General features: G+C 43.3%; 1 protein-coding gene across 2 annotated transcripts in view; it reads right to left on the bottom strand.

Annotated features, from left to right (window-relative positions):
* The window catches only part of LOC106878959 (hydroxyacylglutathione hydrolase, mitochondrial), a 90,529-nt gene that overhangs the window by 55,267 nt on the left and 18,931 nt on the right, over window positions 1-16,331 (bottom strand). For both annotated transcript variants that reach the window (XM_052970536.2, XM_052970535.2), the window contains exon 2: window positions 9,002-9,192. In XM_052970536.2, the coding sequence (XP_052826496.1) occupies window positions 9,002-9,106 (105 nt within the window). In that variant the 5' untranslated portion in view covers window positions 9,107-9,192. The remainder of the gene's footprint in view (window positions 1-9,001; window positions 9,193-16,331) is intronic.

Here is a 16,331-nt window from a genome sequence, read left to right as displayed (position 1 = left end):
TCAATTTTTTTTCTGACAAAATTATACTCATGTCACATAAATGAAAATTTAATGTACAAATTTGTAATTAAATTATTGAGTATTAATTGAAACATCTGTAAGAAGAGAAGATGACCAATTTGTTAATAATAAAAAATTATTAACTTTCTTATTTCCATTTTCTTTTCTTCTGTTAAATATATATATATACATACATTCATATATACATACATACATATATATATACATGGTGACCAAGTTAGTAGTGGGGGTGGGTGCGCGGAAAGTGTAACTGCTAGAATAAGAATAGCCTGGGCCAAGTTTAGAGAGCTCTTACCTCTGCTGGCGACAATGGGACTCTCACTCAGGGTAAAAGGCAGACTGTATGACGCATGTGTACGAACAGCCATGCTACATGGCAGTGAAACATGGGCTGTGACTGCTGAGGACATGCGTAAGCTCGCAAGGAATGAAGCCAGTATGCTCCGCTGGATGTGTAATGTAAATGTGCATACCCGTCAGAGTGTAAGTATCTTGAGAGAAAAGCTGAACATAAGAAGCGTCAGTAGTGGTGTGCAAGAGAGACGATTGCGCTGGTTTGGACATGTGGTGAGAATGAATGAGGATAGCTGCTTGAAAAAGTGCCACTCCCTAACAGTTGAGGGAACCCGTGGAAGAGGTAGGCCCAGGAAGACCTGGGCTGAGGTGGTGAGGCAAGACCTTCGAACATTGGGCCTCACCGAGGCGATGACTACTGACCGAGACCTTTGGAAATGTGCTGTGTGTGAGAAGACCCGGCAAGCCAAGTGAGATCATTGCCAGTGCCCCTGGACTGGCTCTTGTGCGGGTGGCACATAAGATGTACCATCCTGAGCGTGACCGTTGCCAGTACCGCCTGACTGGCCTTGTAGGGTTTTCGAGCGAGATCGTTGCCAGTGCCCCTGGACTGGCTCTTGTGCGGGTGGCACATAAAAGACACCATTTCGAGCGTGGCCGTTTTCGTGCGGGTGACACATAAAAGCACTCACTACACTCTCTGAGTGGTTGGCGTTAGGAAGGGCATCCAGCTGTAGAAACTCTGCCAAATTAGATTGGAGCCTGGTGTAGCCATCCGGTTGCACCAGTCCTCAGTCAAATCGTCCAACCCATGCTAGCATGGAAAGCGGACGTTAAACGATGATGATGATGATGATGATACATACATACATACAAACATACATACATACATATACACACACACAGTATTTTGGCTAAATTTGATGATTTTCTTTTATGTTGATTTTTTTCAGTCAACAGTGTAGAAGAGCATAAAGATTAAAGTTGTCATTGAGAAAAAGTTAGTTAACATAAAGAACTGGAAGCCATCTAAATATTGGAAAAGAGTTATCTGTGGCATGATGAATTGCACCAGGTATCAAAATGTCAACATCATGACTGCTGCTCAATGCTCTGTGAACACTGTAAAGGCTATAAGATGTGACATGAACAGTTGCAATGGAGACTATGAAGCTGTGACCAGCAAGACAGGACACAGCAGGTATTCAGACTGCGTCTATACGCCAGAATTAATCCAACAACTGCAGGACAGGATGATGGTGATGGAAGATTCGACCAAGCAAGGGAATATGAGTTTGGCAAAAGAGACAGGTGTTGGAGATGTCACCATGAAGCTGGCTCTCATACAAGAGATGCAAGGGACAAATTCTGACAGCTAAGGCCAAGGAGAACTAATCGATGAAAGTAAAGAAGCTCCTGAGCAAGCTGAGGCATCCTGTTGAACCAGGAATGATCTGGTTCTTTTCAGATGCAAAGAACTACCAGTACAGTGGCACAACACCCAGAACAAGAGGTAGCTTGCCTACAATTCATATGATGTCCCAAGTATCATAGAAACCAAGTCTCCCCAAACTGTGGTAGTCTTTGGATGTGTCTCCGGGGGGGGAGGGTGATGTCATGCCGCCCCACATCTTTAAATACAGCTTTAGGCTCAATTCAGATGCTATGTGAAGCTGCTGGAGACTGTGGTCAAATAGTGGCTGGAGAGAGTTGCTACTGGAAGGTCATATGTAAAGCAGCATGATTCAGCTTTTTGCCATACTCTGGAAAGAATCAGATTCTTTCACTGTTTTCAAATGTGTAGTGCCAAAAAATGGCCAAAATCAATCTGGAAGGGGATGAGAGGAAAGAGGGGAAAGAGTGAAAAATATAAATTTAAAATAATTTTTTTTCACAAAAGCCTTCCCTTTCCATCATTTCAAAGCTATGGTGAAAAAGATATTGGAAAAATCTCTGTCAAAACAGAAAATCCAGAAATGTGGGCATCCTGAACTGAAACTACACTGTTTACAGTCTATTAAAATTAAAATTTGCTGTTTATAGTCTATTAAAATTTTATTGAAGTGGTATCATGTTCCAAAATCTCAGAATTTATACCTACTATAAATGTTCCAAAACCCAAGTCCCTGTGGCTTGCACTTTTGGATTTAGCTGGATCTTAAAACACCACAAAAGTGACTATTTGTTACATGTAACAAAATAGGCTTTACATAAATATTTAAAAAATTGTTACAAAAAAGTTTCATTTTCAAGAACCTGAAAAAAGATAGGCAACTTCTATACCATGGACACTATTAATTTGCGTAATTTGAAGATGATTATCAACTCAGTTTCAAAGATATGGCATCACAAATATGGCTAATTGTTCATTCAGGTCAATTAGACAAGATTTCAACCAATTTGCTGATATTTCAAACCATGACAATGTCACATATATGAGTGTGTATGTGTCTCTGAGTGTATGTATGTGAGTGTATGAGTGTGTATGTCTCTCTGACTGTGGGTGTGCTTCCATGTTAGGTACGTTATTAAACATACACAAACATCTACACATACATATACACATGTGATGACTGACACGCGTGAATGTATGTCCGTATGTGCCTCTCTTACTATATGTATGTGTCTGTATGTGAGAGTGTATGTGTGCATTTCGTCACATTTTTTATATGAATGTGTATGTTCCTGTGAGTGTGTTTGCACACTCATTACATCATCATCATCATCATCATCGTTTAATGTCCGCCTTCCATGCTAGCATGGGTTGGACGATTTGACTGAGGACTGGTGAAACCGGATGGCAACACCAGGCTCCAATCTAATTTGGCAGAGTTTCTACAGCTGGATGCCCTTCCTAACGCCAACCACTCAGAGAGTGTAGTGGGTGCTTTTATGTGTCACCCGCACGAAAACGGCCACGCTCAAAATGGTGTCTTTTATGTGTCACCCGCACAAGAGCCAGTCCAGGGGCACTGGCAACGATCTCGCTCGAAAACCCTACAAAGGCCAGTCAGGCGGTATATATATATATATATATATATATATATATATGTCTGTACGTATTGTCGTCGTCGTTTAACGTCCGCTTTCCATGCTAGCATGGGTTGGACGATTTGACTGAGGACTGGTGAAACCAGATGGCTACACCAGGCTCCAATCTGATTTGACAGTGTTTCTACAGCTGGATGCCCTTCCTAACGCCAACCACTCAGAGAGTGTAGTGGGTGCTTTTATGTGTCACCCGCACGAAAACGGCCACGCTCAAAATGGTGTCTTTTATGTGTCACCCGCACAAGAGCCAGTCCAGGGGCACTGGCAACGATCTCGCTCGAAAACCCTACAAAGGCCAGTCAGGCGGTATATATATATATATATATATATATATATATATATATATATATGTCTGTACGTATTGTCGTCGTCGTTTAACGTCCGCTTTCCATGCTAGCATGGGTTGGACGATTTGACTGAGGACTGGTGAAACCAGATGGCTACACCAGGCTCCAATCTGATTTGACAGTGTTTCTACAGCTGGATGCCCTTCCTAAAGCCCACCACTCAGAGAGTGTAGTGGGTGCTTTTACGTGTCACCCGCACGAAGGCCAGTCAGGCGGTACTGGCAAAGGCCACGCTCATCTCGCTCGAGAAACCTCATGTGTCACCCGCACAAGAGCCAGCCCAGGGGCACCAGCACAATCCCGCTCGAAAAATCCCAGAACCCCACACAAGAGCCAATTCAGCGGCACCGGCAGCGATCTCGCTCGAAGAAATTTCATGTGTCACCAGCACAAGAGCCAGTCCGGGGGCACTGGCAACGATCTCGCTCGAAAAACCTCATGTGTCACCCGCACTAGAGACAACCCAGGGGCACCGGCAACGATCCCGCTCGGAAGATTTCATGTGTCGCCCGCACATGAGCCAATCCAGGGGCACTGGCAACGATCTTGCTCGAAAGACTTCATGTGTCACCCGCACATGAGCCAGTCCAGGGGCACTGGCAACGATCCCGTCTCGCTCAAGGCATTTCATGTGTCACCCGCACAAGAGCCAGCCCAGGGGCACCGGCAACGATCCCGCCCGAAAGATTCCATGTGTCGCCCGCACACGAGCCAGCCCAGGGGCACCGGCAACGATCTCGCTCGGAAAACCTCATGTGTCGCCCGCACAAGAGCCGGCCCAGGGGCACCGGCAACGATCTCGCTCGAAAGATTTCATGTGTCGCCCACACACGAGCCAGTCCAGGGGCACTGGCAACGATCCCGCTCAAAACATTTCATGTGTCACCCGCACAAGAGCCAGTCCAGGGGCACCGGCAACGATCCTGCTCGAAAAACCTCATGTGTCAACCGCACAAGAGCCGGCCCAGGGGCGTCGCCCGTACATGAGCCATTCCAGGGGCACTGGCAACGAACCCGCTCAAACATTTCATGTGTCACCCGCACAAGAGACAGTCCATGGGCACTGGCAACGATCTCGCATGAAAGATATCATGTGTCGCCCGCACATGAGCCAGTCCAGGGGCACTGGCAACGATCCCGCTCGAAAGATTTCATGTGTCACCCGCACATGAGCCAGTCCAGGGGCACCGGCAACAATCTCGCTCGAGAAGCCTCATGTGTCACTCGCACAAGAGCCAGTCCATGGGCACTGGCAACGATCTCTCACGAAAGATATCATGTGTCGCCTGCACATGAGCCAGTCCAGGGGCACTGGCAACGATCCCCCTCGAAAGATTTCATGTGTCGCCCGCACATGAGCCAATCCGGGGGCACTGGCAAACGATCCTGCTCGAAAGATATCATGTGTTGCCCGCACATGAGCCAGTCCGGGGGCACTGGCAAACGATCCCGCTCGAAACATCTCATGTGTCACCCGCACAAGAGCCAGTCCAGGGGCACTGGCAACGAACTCGCTCGAAAGTTATCATGTGTCGCCCGCACATGAGCCAGTCCAGGGGCACTGGCAACGATCCGGCTCGAAAGATTTCATGTGTCACCCGCACATGAGCCAATCCGGGGGCACTGGCAAACGATCCCGCTCGAAAGATATCATGTGTCGCCCGCACATGAGCCAGTCCAGGGGCACTGGCAATGATCCCGCTCGAAAGATTTCATGTGTCACCCGCACATGAGCCAGTCCAGGGGCACCGGCAACGATCTCGCTCGAAAAACCTCATGTGTCACTCGCACAAGAGCCAGTCCATGGGCACTGGCAACGATCTCGCACGAAAGATATCATGTGTCGACTGCACATGAGCCAGTCCAGGGGCACTGGCAACGATCCCCCTCGAAAGATATCATGTGTCGCCCGCACATGAGCCAGTCCGGGAGCACTGGCAAACGATCCCGCTCGAAACATCTCATGTGTCACCCGCACAAGAGCCAGTCCAGGGGCACTGGCAACAAACTCGCTCGAAAGATATCATGTGTCGCCCGCACATGAGCCAGTCCAGGGGCACCGGCAGCGATCTCGCTCGAAAAAACCTCATGTGTCACCCGCACAAGAGCCAGTCGAGGGGCACTGGCAACGATCTCGCACGAAAGATATTATGTGTCGCCCGCACATGAGCCAGTCCAGGGGCACCGGCAACGATCTCGCTTGAAAAACCTCATGTGTCACTCGCACAAGAGCCAGTCCATGTGTCGCCTGCACATGAGCCAGTCCAGGGGCACTGGCAACGATCCCCCTTGAAAGATTTCATGTGTCGCCTGCACATGAGCCAATCCGGGGGCACTGGCAAACGATCCTGCTCGAAAGATATCATGTGTCACCCGCACATGAGCCAGTCCAGGGGCACTGGCAACGATCCCGCTTGAAAGATTTCATGTGTCGCCCGCACATGAGCCAGTCCGGGGGCACTGGCAAACAATCCCGCTCGAAACATCTCATGTGTCACCCGCACAAGAGCCAGTCCAGGGGCACTGGCAACGAACTCGCTCGAAAGATATCATGTGTTGCCCGCACATGAGCCAGTCCAGGGGCGCTGGCAGCGATCTCGCTCGAAAAAACCTCATGTGTCACCCGCACAAGAGCCAGCCGAGGGGCACTGGCAACGATCTCGCACGAAAGATATCATGTGTCGCCCGCACATGAGCCAGTCCAGGGGCACCGGCAACGATCCTGCTCGAGAAACCTCATGTGTCACCCGCACAAGAGCCGGCCCAGGGGCGTCGCCCGCACATGAGCCATTTCAGGGGCACTGGCAATGAACCCGCTCAAACATTTCATGTGTCACCCGCACAAGAGTCAGTTCAGGGGCACCAGCAACGATCTCACTCGAAAGATATCATGTGTCGCCCACACATGAGCCAGTCCAGGGGCACTATTAAACACACACATACATCTACACAAACTCTTGACAAAAAACAATTACATGGAAGGTCCAAGTTATATAAAAATATGGACCTACTGTTCCATTAACAGTTCATAATTATTGTAGCAGTTGCAAGGTATTTACAATTTGCTTATATTTCGTTACTTTACATTGCATACAAAAATATACACATACTATGTACATACAACTGCTTACAAAAATAGAGATTAATGTAGATTTTTTTCAATGTGCATAATTTTTTGTTTAAAATATTGGAAAAAAGTATGCCACCAAAGGAAAAACATAATCTCTCCAGAAACACCTATAAAGCAAGGAGTGCAGAAAACTGAAGGCAAGAGTCTCAAGAGATAAGGGACATGAGACTTTCTCAACATCAGCAAAGGCATGCTGCAGCACATCAGATGGAGTCTCAATACAAAAGAGACATGACACTTTCCAAAGATCAGCAAACGCATGCTGCAGCACGTTAAATACAGTCTCAAGAGAGAAGGGAGAGAAGACTTTCTCAACATCAGCTAAAGCATGCAGCACATCTGATGGAGTCCCAAGACAGAAGGAAGATGAGACTTTCTCAGGATCAACAAAGGCATGCTGCAGCACATCAGATGGAGTCTCAAGAAAGAGGGGAGATAGGTCTTTCCCAAGATCAGCAAAGGTGTGCTGCAGCACTTAATGCTGAATCCTTAAAACAACATTTAGCATGCCAGATTAAACAGAGGTCCAATAGAATAGCTCTCCAAAACAAACCATGTACAAATTCATTCTTCACAACATCTGGAGCTGCTTTCAGATATGATCCATCCCATTCTTATAAAAATGATAATTCTGTCCAAATTGGTGTGCTAAATTCAAATTGTCGTTTATGCAAAGCTTTAAAATTTACTCCACAAATGTTTTGTCACCAATGCTGCAATTTCCTGTATCACCTGTTTCAACATATACACACAAACTGTCGTTTTAATCCCGAGCAATGCCAGGTATCTCTGTTAGTATTTCTTAAAATATTCATCCAAATTTCACAAATGAGGTATTAAAATGTTTGTTTTTGGATGCTCTCCAAGAAAAGGTACAGTAGAAATTACACTTAAATATTTTCAAAACACACACACATACAAACACGTTTCCAGAATCTAAGTTTCACTATGATGGATGGGTTTTCTCAAGCACTGCATATCTAATCATCCCAGTCCTTTGACACTTCTTCTGTGAGAGACAAAGTTCTGAGATCAATCTTCCTTTTCCATAAGCTCCATTCACCTTAAGTAATTGACACTTCTTTATACAGTTGTCTTCATCCATATGCATCACATGCCCATACCAGTGTAGCCCCAATTTTTCTCACAACACATTTGTACTGTGTTGTTCATGCACACTTATGTTGCACATCCAATGGGACAGGCTAGCTTCATTTCTTTCTAATCTTCACAAGTCCTCTGCATTAAGATCCACTGTCTTACTAATGTGCAGCATTGCTATTCATATATATGCATAATATAATCTGCCTTTCACTCTGATAGAGAAATATCTTGTAACCAACAGAGGTAAAAGCTCTCTGAACTTTCCCCAGTTTGTTCTTATTCAAGCAACTCTACTTTCAAAATATCCTCTTCCATGCTAATTAGGTTACCTCAGTATCAGAAGTCTTCTACTATCTCTAGGGATTATTCTGAGCCACACTAACATACACACTTTTTGCTTGTGCTTACATGGTTGAGATTATTTTTTCAAATTTGAACTTTTTGACTTCAGTTTTATGACTGACAATAAATAACAGATAATCTTTCCCTGGACAGACACCAGTAATATTCTAAGATAGATCTGTCACCTATCCTGACAGATATATAAACTCAGACAATTCAAAATAAAGTGTTCTGCCAAAAACAACTAGCTCTCTAAAGGGCTTTCCCAGTGAGGAGAGTGTAAGGATAACCAGTAGGATAAAAATAGACAACTATCAAAAATAGATGAGCTCCTTGACAACCTGCAAAACCTATATCATGCAGAGGAGATGAATACCACCAGGATTACCAAGCTTGAATGGAAGACAAACCAATATTTAATTCTATATCAGATCAGTTGGAGCCTGAGTTCATAAAAAAAATAGTCAAAACCAAGAGGGATGAAAAACATTGGTGAAAATTTCAAGTGCCCAAACAGTAGAAAATGCTATGAAAATGATTTAACTTTACTTGAATCAATTTATCTTTTGAACCATTCCACTTTTATAGTATACATGTGCACTGTAACATAAATGCTTCTATCTATGAAGATACACAGAGATGATATTTATTTGACTGCATACAGACTATAGTCACATACCAAACACCTGAAGTAATAGGATTAAACACTAACCAGTTTTGGATCAACAGGATCAACTGCAGCACAAAGTTTGGTAGTATCATCAATAAGTAGGTACATATAATTATCCTGGAGTGCAGGTAGTAGCTTAATTTTCATGTTGGGTTGACTAACTGTAAGCTGATGACTGTGAAACTTTGTTCTTTGTCCTTGTAATGTTCCCGATAGCTTCTGGGGAAGAGTAGCTATAAAATTCAGACATTTAAGGTTTTAAACCATTAATACATAAACAATAATTCTCATTCTACAGTTAATTACAATTATATAACAAATAAATAAATAAATAGTAGAGATGAAAAATGTCATAAAAAGATGATTACACAAAAGTTTGAATTTATAGTAAGTTAGTAAGTGAACAGTATTTATAATTGAAATACTTCATGTATAATTTTTTACTCTCCTATTTTGGGAGACACTATGTATGGATTATTAGATTAATAACAAAATTGGATATCATAAAGAGAAGAAATATATTTATAGTACAAAGAGGAGGTGGAATAAGAACAAATTTACACATTCTTTAACGCAGACATGTACAAGGTGGTATCAAAAAATTTCCAGATTAGTTATGTTTAACAAAAAATAACTTATTTACCAAAGTTTTAACATCATCTCCTTCAAAATAGTCATCTTATGCAGCAATACACTGGTCCCAGCATTGGAATCCAGCCTGGAAGTCATTTTCTGTAAGCAAGTTGAGGAACTTCTATGATTTACTCTGGATTTTAGTAATGGTGTTAACATGGCAACCTCTGAGCTGCCTTTTTCTCTTCGGGAAGAGATGGAAGTCCACAGGTCATAAATCTGGTGAATAGGGTGGGTACAGAAGCGACAACATGTTTTTGGCAAGAAACTCACGAGTGAGGAGTGCTCAGTGACAGGGTGCATTGTTATTGTAAATCCAGTCGCTTTCGCCAAATGTCCTCCCCCAAATGCTCCAAAATGTTGCAGTAGAACTCTCAATTAATGGTCTGGCCCAGGGGATGAATTCTCAATGCACATTACTGTGGATGTCATAAAAAAACAATGAACATGCTCTTGGTTGTGGAGATGAAGGGCTCTTCCATTGTGACAACTGTTGCTCATAACCATAAGATTGCCAAAGCATACTCAATGTCTCTGTACCAGACTTCCCAAGTTTAACGCAAAATTTTACTATGGCTCTTTGTTCTAACTTTTTGTCCATGACAAAAATCGCATATACATGATCACAAAAACACAAATTTCACAACTTGCAAAGTAAACACAACAATGCCTCATGAAGGTTATTGTTAGCTCTCACTGTGCATGTGTGCTGCCATCTGTTGGTGCACTACAGAACTAGTCTGGGAACCTTTAGATACCACCTCATATTATAAAGGTAGAGCTGCCTCAAGATTTGAGCAGACAGAACTCTGTGAAACAATTTACAGTTAAAATTACAGAATAGACTGAGTGAATGTTCTACTTTAAAAATTATTCCCAATACATGTAAAAAAGTTCAGTTTGTAACAAAACTTCTTGTTTTAATGTCAGCAGTGCAAAAGTGGGCAGCTGAATTTATGAATGTATGGGGGAATTGAGGGATGGTTAGAGCTAACATGGCAGTCCGGGAAAATAGAATAAATGCTGCCGTTGATTAGCTCCAAGAGGCCATCACCTCTAGCTAGCTATGTGACACAAACCTGTGTCCATTACAACCTTCGAACAGGGGAGGTCAGTAGCTTCCCTTTGCTGGTTCAACGACCACAGACTATTTTCGGGGTATTTTCCTTTTTTTCAATGTGGAGTAGCCGAACCCAGCAGGCGTCGCTGCTGACCGTCTGTTTGAAGGTTTATTTACCTATATTCAGTGGAATACATCTACTGGTTTTCAAAATTAGAAATATTAATATTTCTAAATCTCTCTAAAGGAGACTACGGCAGCAGTACTGGATATTAATAGTTATTGCCAAGCTAACATGGCAGTCCAGGAAAATAGGATGAATGCTGCCGTTGATCAGCTCCAAGAGGCCATCGACTCTAGCTAGCTATGTGACACACAAACCTGTATCCATTACAACCTTCAAACAGAGAAGGTCAGCAGCTTCCCCTTGCTGGTTCAACATCCACAGACTATTTCAATGTGGAGTACCCGAACCCAGCAGGCATCGCAGAAGTGGAGTTAGTCTGTGGATGTTGAACCAGCAAGGGGAAGCTGCTGACCTCCCCTGTTTGAAGGTTGTAATGGACACAGGTGATAACTATTAATATCCAGCAATGCTGCCATAGTCTCCTTTAGAGAGATTGAGAAATATTAATATTTCTAATTTTGAAAACCAGTGGATGCATTATAGGTAAATAAACCTTCGAACAGACAGACAGCAGCAACGCCTGCTGGGTCTCAGCTACTCCACATTGATAAGGGGCAAATACCCCAAAACTAGTCAGTAGATGTTGAATCAGCAAGGGGAAGCTGCTGACCTCCCCTCATCGAAGGTTGTAATGGACACAGGTTTGTGTGTCACAAAGCTAGCTAGAGACGATGGCCTCTTGGAGCTAATCCACAGCAGCATTCGTCCTATTTTCCCGGACTGCCATGTTAGCTTGGCAATAACTATTAATACCCAGTACTGCTGCTGTAGTCTCCTTCAGAGAGATTTAGAAATATTAATATTTTTATATGTATGTATATATATATATATATATATATATATATATATATATATATATATATGTATGTATATATATACATGTATATGTATATATATATGTATGTGTGTGTGTGTGTGTGTGTGTGTGTATGAGTAAGTATATATGGAAATGTATATGTATATATAATATATATATGTGTGTATATATATATATATATATATATATATATATATATATATATATATATATATGTATACACATATATATATATGTATATACATACGTATATATATATATCATCATCATCATCATCATCGTCGTCGTCGTTTAACGTCTGCTTTCCATGCTGGCATGGGTTGGATGATTTCACTGAGGACTGGCAGGCCAGAAGGCTGCACCAGCCTCCAATCTGATCTGGCAAAGTTTCTACAGCTGGATGCCCTTCCTAACACCAACCACTCCGAGAGTGTAGTGGGTGCTTTTACATGCCATTGGCACGAGGGCCAGTCAAGTGGTACTGGCAATGACCACACTCAAAAGGCGTTTTTTACATGCCACCTGCACGGGAGCCAGTCCAGCAGCACTGGCAATGACCACGCTCAAATGCTGTTTTTCACATGCCACCCTCACGTGCCAGTAAGGTAACGCTGGCAATGACCACGTTCAGATGGTGCTTTTAACGTTCCACTGGCACGAGTGCCAATCAGGCAGTTCTGTCATCAGCCGCATCAGTGATTCTGATTTCACTTGCCTCAACAGGTCTTCACACGCAAAGTTTATTGTCCAATGAATGAAGGATACTCATAAGTGGGCTGGTTACACCACTGGCATAAGCTACAGGTTATGGTCTCACTTGGCATGTCGGGTCTTCTCAGGCACAGCATGTCTCCAAAGGTCTCAGTCACTAGTCATTGCCTCAGTGAGTCCCAATGTTCGAACCCTAACCTCATCCCAGGTCTTCCTGGGTCTACCACTTCCACAGGTTCCCTCAACTGCTAGGGTTTGGCACTTTTTCACAGAGCTGTCCTCATCCATTCACAACACATGACCATACCAGCACAGTCGTCTCCCTTGCATACAACATCTGATGCTTCTTAAGTCCAACTTTTCTCTCAGGGTGTTTATCCTCTGTCGTGGATGCACACTGACATTACACATCCAGTGGAGCATACTGGCTTCATTCCTTGCGAGCTTACGGCCCATGTTTCACTGCCATGTAGCATGTCTGTTCATACACATGCATCATACAGTCTACCTTTTACTCTGAGCAAGAGGCCCTTTCTCACCAGTAAAGATAGGAGCTCTCTGAACTTTGCCCAGGCTATTTTTATTCTAGCAGCTACACTTTCAGGGCATCCACCCCAACTACTGAATTGGTCACCTAGGTAATGGAAGCTATCAATTACTTGTTGTTTTTCTACCTGGAAAGTGACAAGTTGTTCTCTGCACATTTTCAGTGTTTATTGCTCCTGAACATTTGTCACATACAAAAACTATCTTCCCAATTGGCCTGCCTTTGATATTGCTGCACCTCTTATGTGTCCATAGCTTACACTGGGTACATCTGGAGTTTCTACCTGAAGGGATTTGTGGTTTGTCTGCCTTCCTACTTATTAAGACTTTGGTTTTAGCTAGGTTGACTCTAAGGCCCTTCAATTTTAATCCCTGCTTCCACACCCTAAACTTCATCTCTTGTTCTGGTAGTGACTCAGCAATTAGAGCAAGGTCATCAGCATGGAAGAGCTCCCAGGGGCATCCTGTCTTGAATTCCTCTGTTATTGCCTGGAGGACTTTGATGAATAAGAGGGGGCTGAGGCTCCTTGGTGGACCCTACTCCTACCCAGAATTCTTCACTGTACTCATTGCCAACCCTCACCTTACTGACAGCGTCCCTGTACATGGCTTGCACAGCTCTCACTAACCATTCATCTATCCCTAGTTTCCTCATTGACCACCAGATAAGGGATCGGAGGACCCTGTCAAAGGCTTTCTGCATGTCAACAAAAGCCAGGTACAGAGGTTTATCTTTGGCTAGGTATTTCTCCTGCAGCTGTCTTACCAGAAATATAGCATCAGTGGTGCTTTTCCCTGGCACGAATCTAAACTGCATCTCAGCTAAACTGACTCTCTCCCTAATTAGTTGGGCTATGACCCTCTCCGTGACCTTCATTACCTGGTCCAACAACTTGATACCTCTGTAATTGTTTGTGTCTAAAGCGACACCTTTACCTTTGTAGCAGTTGACTATGGTGCTGCTACACCAGTCATTGGGTATGACTCATTCATGTATCACCTGGTTGACTATACGGATGACTAGGCTATAGCCAACACTGCCAGATATTTTGAGCATCTCTGCAGTGATTTCTGATGGGCCAGGGGCTTTCCCTGTCTTCATACTCTTAATTGCTTTATCTACCAAAGTACTGACAATTTGGATAGCTGGTCCCTCTGTTGGGAGGGCATTCAGCAGACTCTCTTTCTCCCATTCATTCTCTTTATTTAGCAACCTTTCATAATGGTGTCTCCAAACCTCTCTCTTTGCAGCCTCGTTTCATGCAAGCGAACCATTATCCATGCAGACACATTTCTCTCTTTCGACATCACGATTCTCTCTCACACACTGTTTTGCAACACGAAATACCTCAAGTCTTTGGTCCTCATGACGCAAAACATTGGCAAATTTTTTCTTATCTGCTTCCCCTCTGGCTAAATAAACCTGTCTCCTAGCTTCCCTTCAGGCAGTCTGATACAATTCCATGCTACCACCATTTTTCCAGTCCTTCCAAGCCTGTTTCTTTTCCCAAATGGCCTTGTTAACAACATTGTTCCACCACCACGTTACCTTGGATCGTGAGGGGACTTTGCACCATCCATAGATCTGGTCAGTGGCTCTCAGCAGGTTGTCCCATAGACAACTCAAGTTGTCTTCCACATCATGTGATGCTATATCCCACTCTATTTCATCAAAAGCTTCAAGTAATATGTCTCTAAATCTCTGTCCATTTGCAGGATCTCTTAGCTTCCAGATCCTTCTCCTCCATGCTGGTCATCTTCTGGGCATCCATTTAGCCCTGATCCTGAAGTCGCTAACTACCAGTCTATGTTGTAGGGTACATTCTTCGCCTGGGAAGGTTTTGGCATTTATAAGCAGCCATCTTTCCCTTTCCCTGACAAGAATGTAGTCAATTTGGTTAGTGTGTCTACCAGATTAGTAGGTGACTAGATGACTGGCAGGTTTCCTGAAGTTAGTATTGCAAACCATAAGATCATTTGCATCACAGAACTCCAGCAGCCTGGTTCTCTCCTCATTGCGGGAAACAAAACCATAGCCTCCATTTACGCCATGGAAGCCCCCTGCATGTTGTCCAACATGTCCACTGAAATCACCAACCACAAAGAGAAGGTCCTTGTCATTTGTCAATGAGGTAGTCAGCAAGAGGGTGTCATAAAATCGTTCTTTCTGTCCATCAGGTAGCCCCGGCTGAGGGGCATAGGCTGAGATAATGGTTACTAACCCATGATGTAGCACTAATCTAATTTTAAGTATTCTAACGCAGACTCTAACTACCTTGATTACCTTATCAACCCATTTCTCTGCAAGAAGTATACCCACACCTTCGACCCCGTCTATATTTAAGAGATGAGGAATTATTTACATTATTTACATTTGACGGATATTCGTCCTCATCTTGTTTGTTGTTAACACGTTTCGGCTGATATACCCTCCAGCCTTCGTCAGGTGTCTTGGGGGAATTTCGAACCTGGGTTCTCATTCCTATCGATTTTACTATTATTATTATTATTATTATTATATTATTATTATTATTATTACTATTATTAATCAGGTCGCTGCCGTGAATCGAACTCGGAACCCCAAGGTTCTGAGTTCGATTCACGGCAGCGACCTGATTAATAATAGTAATAATAATAATAATATAATAATAATAATAATAGTAACATCGATAGGAATGAGAACCCAGGTTCGAAATTTCCCCAAGACACCTGACGAAGGCTGGAGGGTATATCAGCCGAAACGTTGTGTTAACAACAAACAAGATGAGGACGAATATCCGTCAAATGTAAATAATGTAAATAAATATATACATACATGTATATACACACACACACACACATATATATATATATATATATATATATATATATATATATATATATATATATATACATACATATATATATATATAATTATAATACTAGGGATAAAAATCCAAATTTACAGGTAAAAATTCAATTTAATTTAATTTATCAAAATTAAAATTAAATTAAATTTCACAATTTGTTGTGTTGTTGTTGGCTGTGTCTCGTGTTTCCAAGTTTGCAATCCAGTTCATTTCCCTAGGTGTTTGAACCACAGATGGCTCCACAATCCAAGTGTTGCATGAAACATATGGAGACATTGCGGACTAGGGATAGAAGGGGTTGGTTTGGGAAGGAGAAGACGCAGCTTTCTCTCCCATCTCTTGAGTTCAGCTCTTGCGACTCGGGTTTTCTCGAAGTCCGCTGAACCCGTTTTGATGGTGTGTCTCCAGAGGGGTCTGTTTGCCGAGATATCCTCCCAGTGTGCGGGGTCGATGTTGGTGCTTTTCAAGGTTGATATGAGTTGGTTCTTGTACCGCCTCAAGGGGGCTCCACGAGGACGTTTTCATTCAGACAGTTCACCATGGAGTCAGATCTTGGGAAGGCGGTGTTC

The sequence above is a fragment of the Octopus bimaculoides genome, chromosome 9 (genome assembly GCF_046866305.1).
Source record: "Octopus bimaculoides isolate indiv1 chromosome 9, ASM4686630v1, whole genome shotgun sequence".
NCBI classification, from domain to species: domain Eukaryota; kingdom Metazoa; phylum Mollusca; class Cephalopoda; order Octopoda; family Octopodidae; genus Octopus; species Octopus bimaculoides.
Note: the sequence above shows the minus strand (reverse complement) of the source record. Positions and strands in the feature narration are given on the sequence as shown.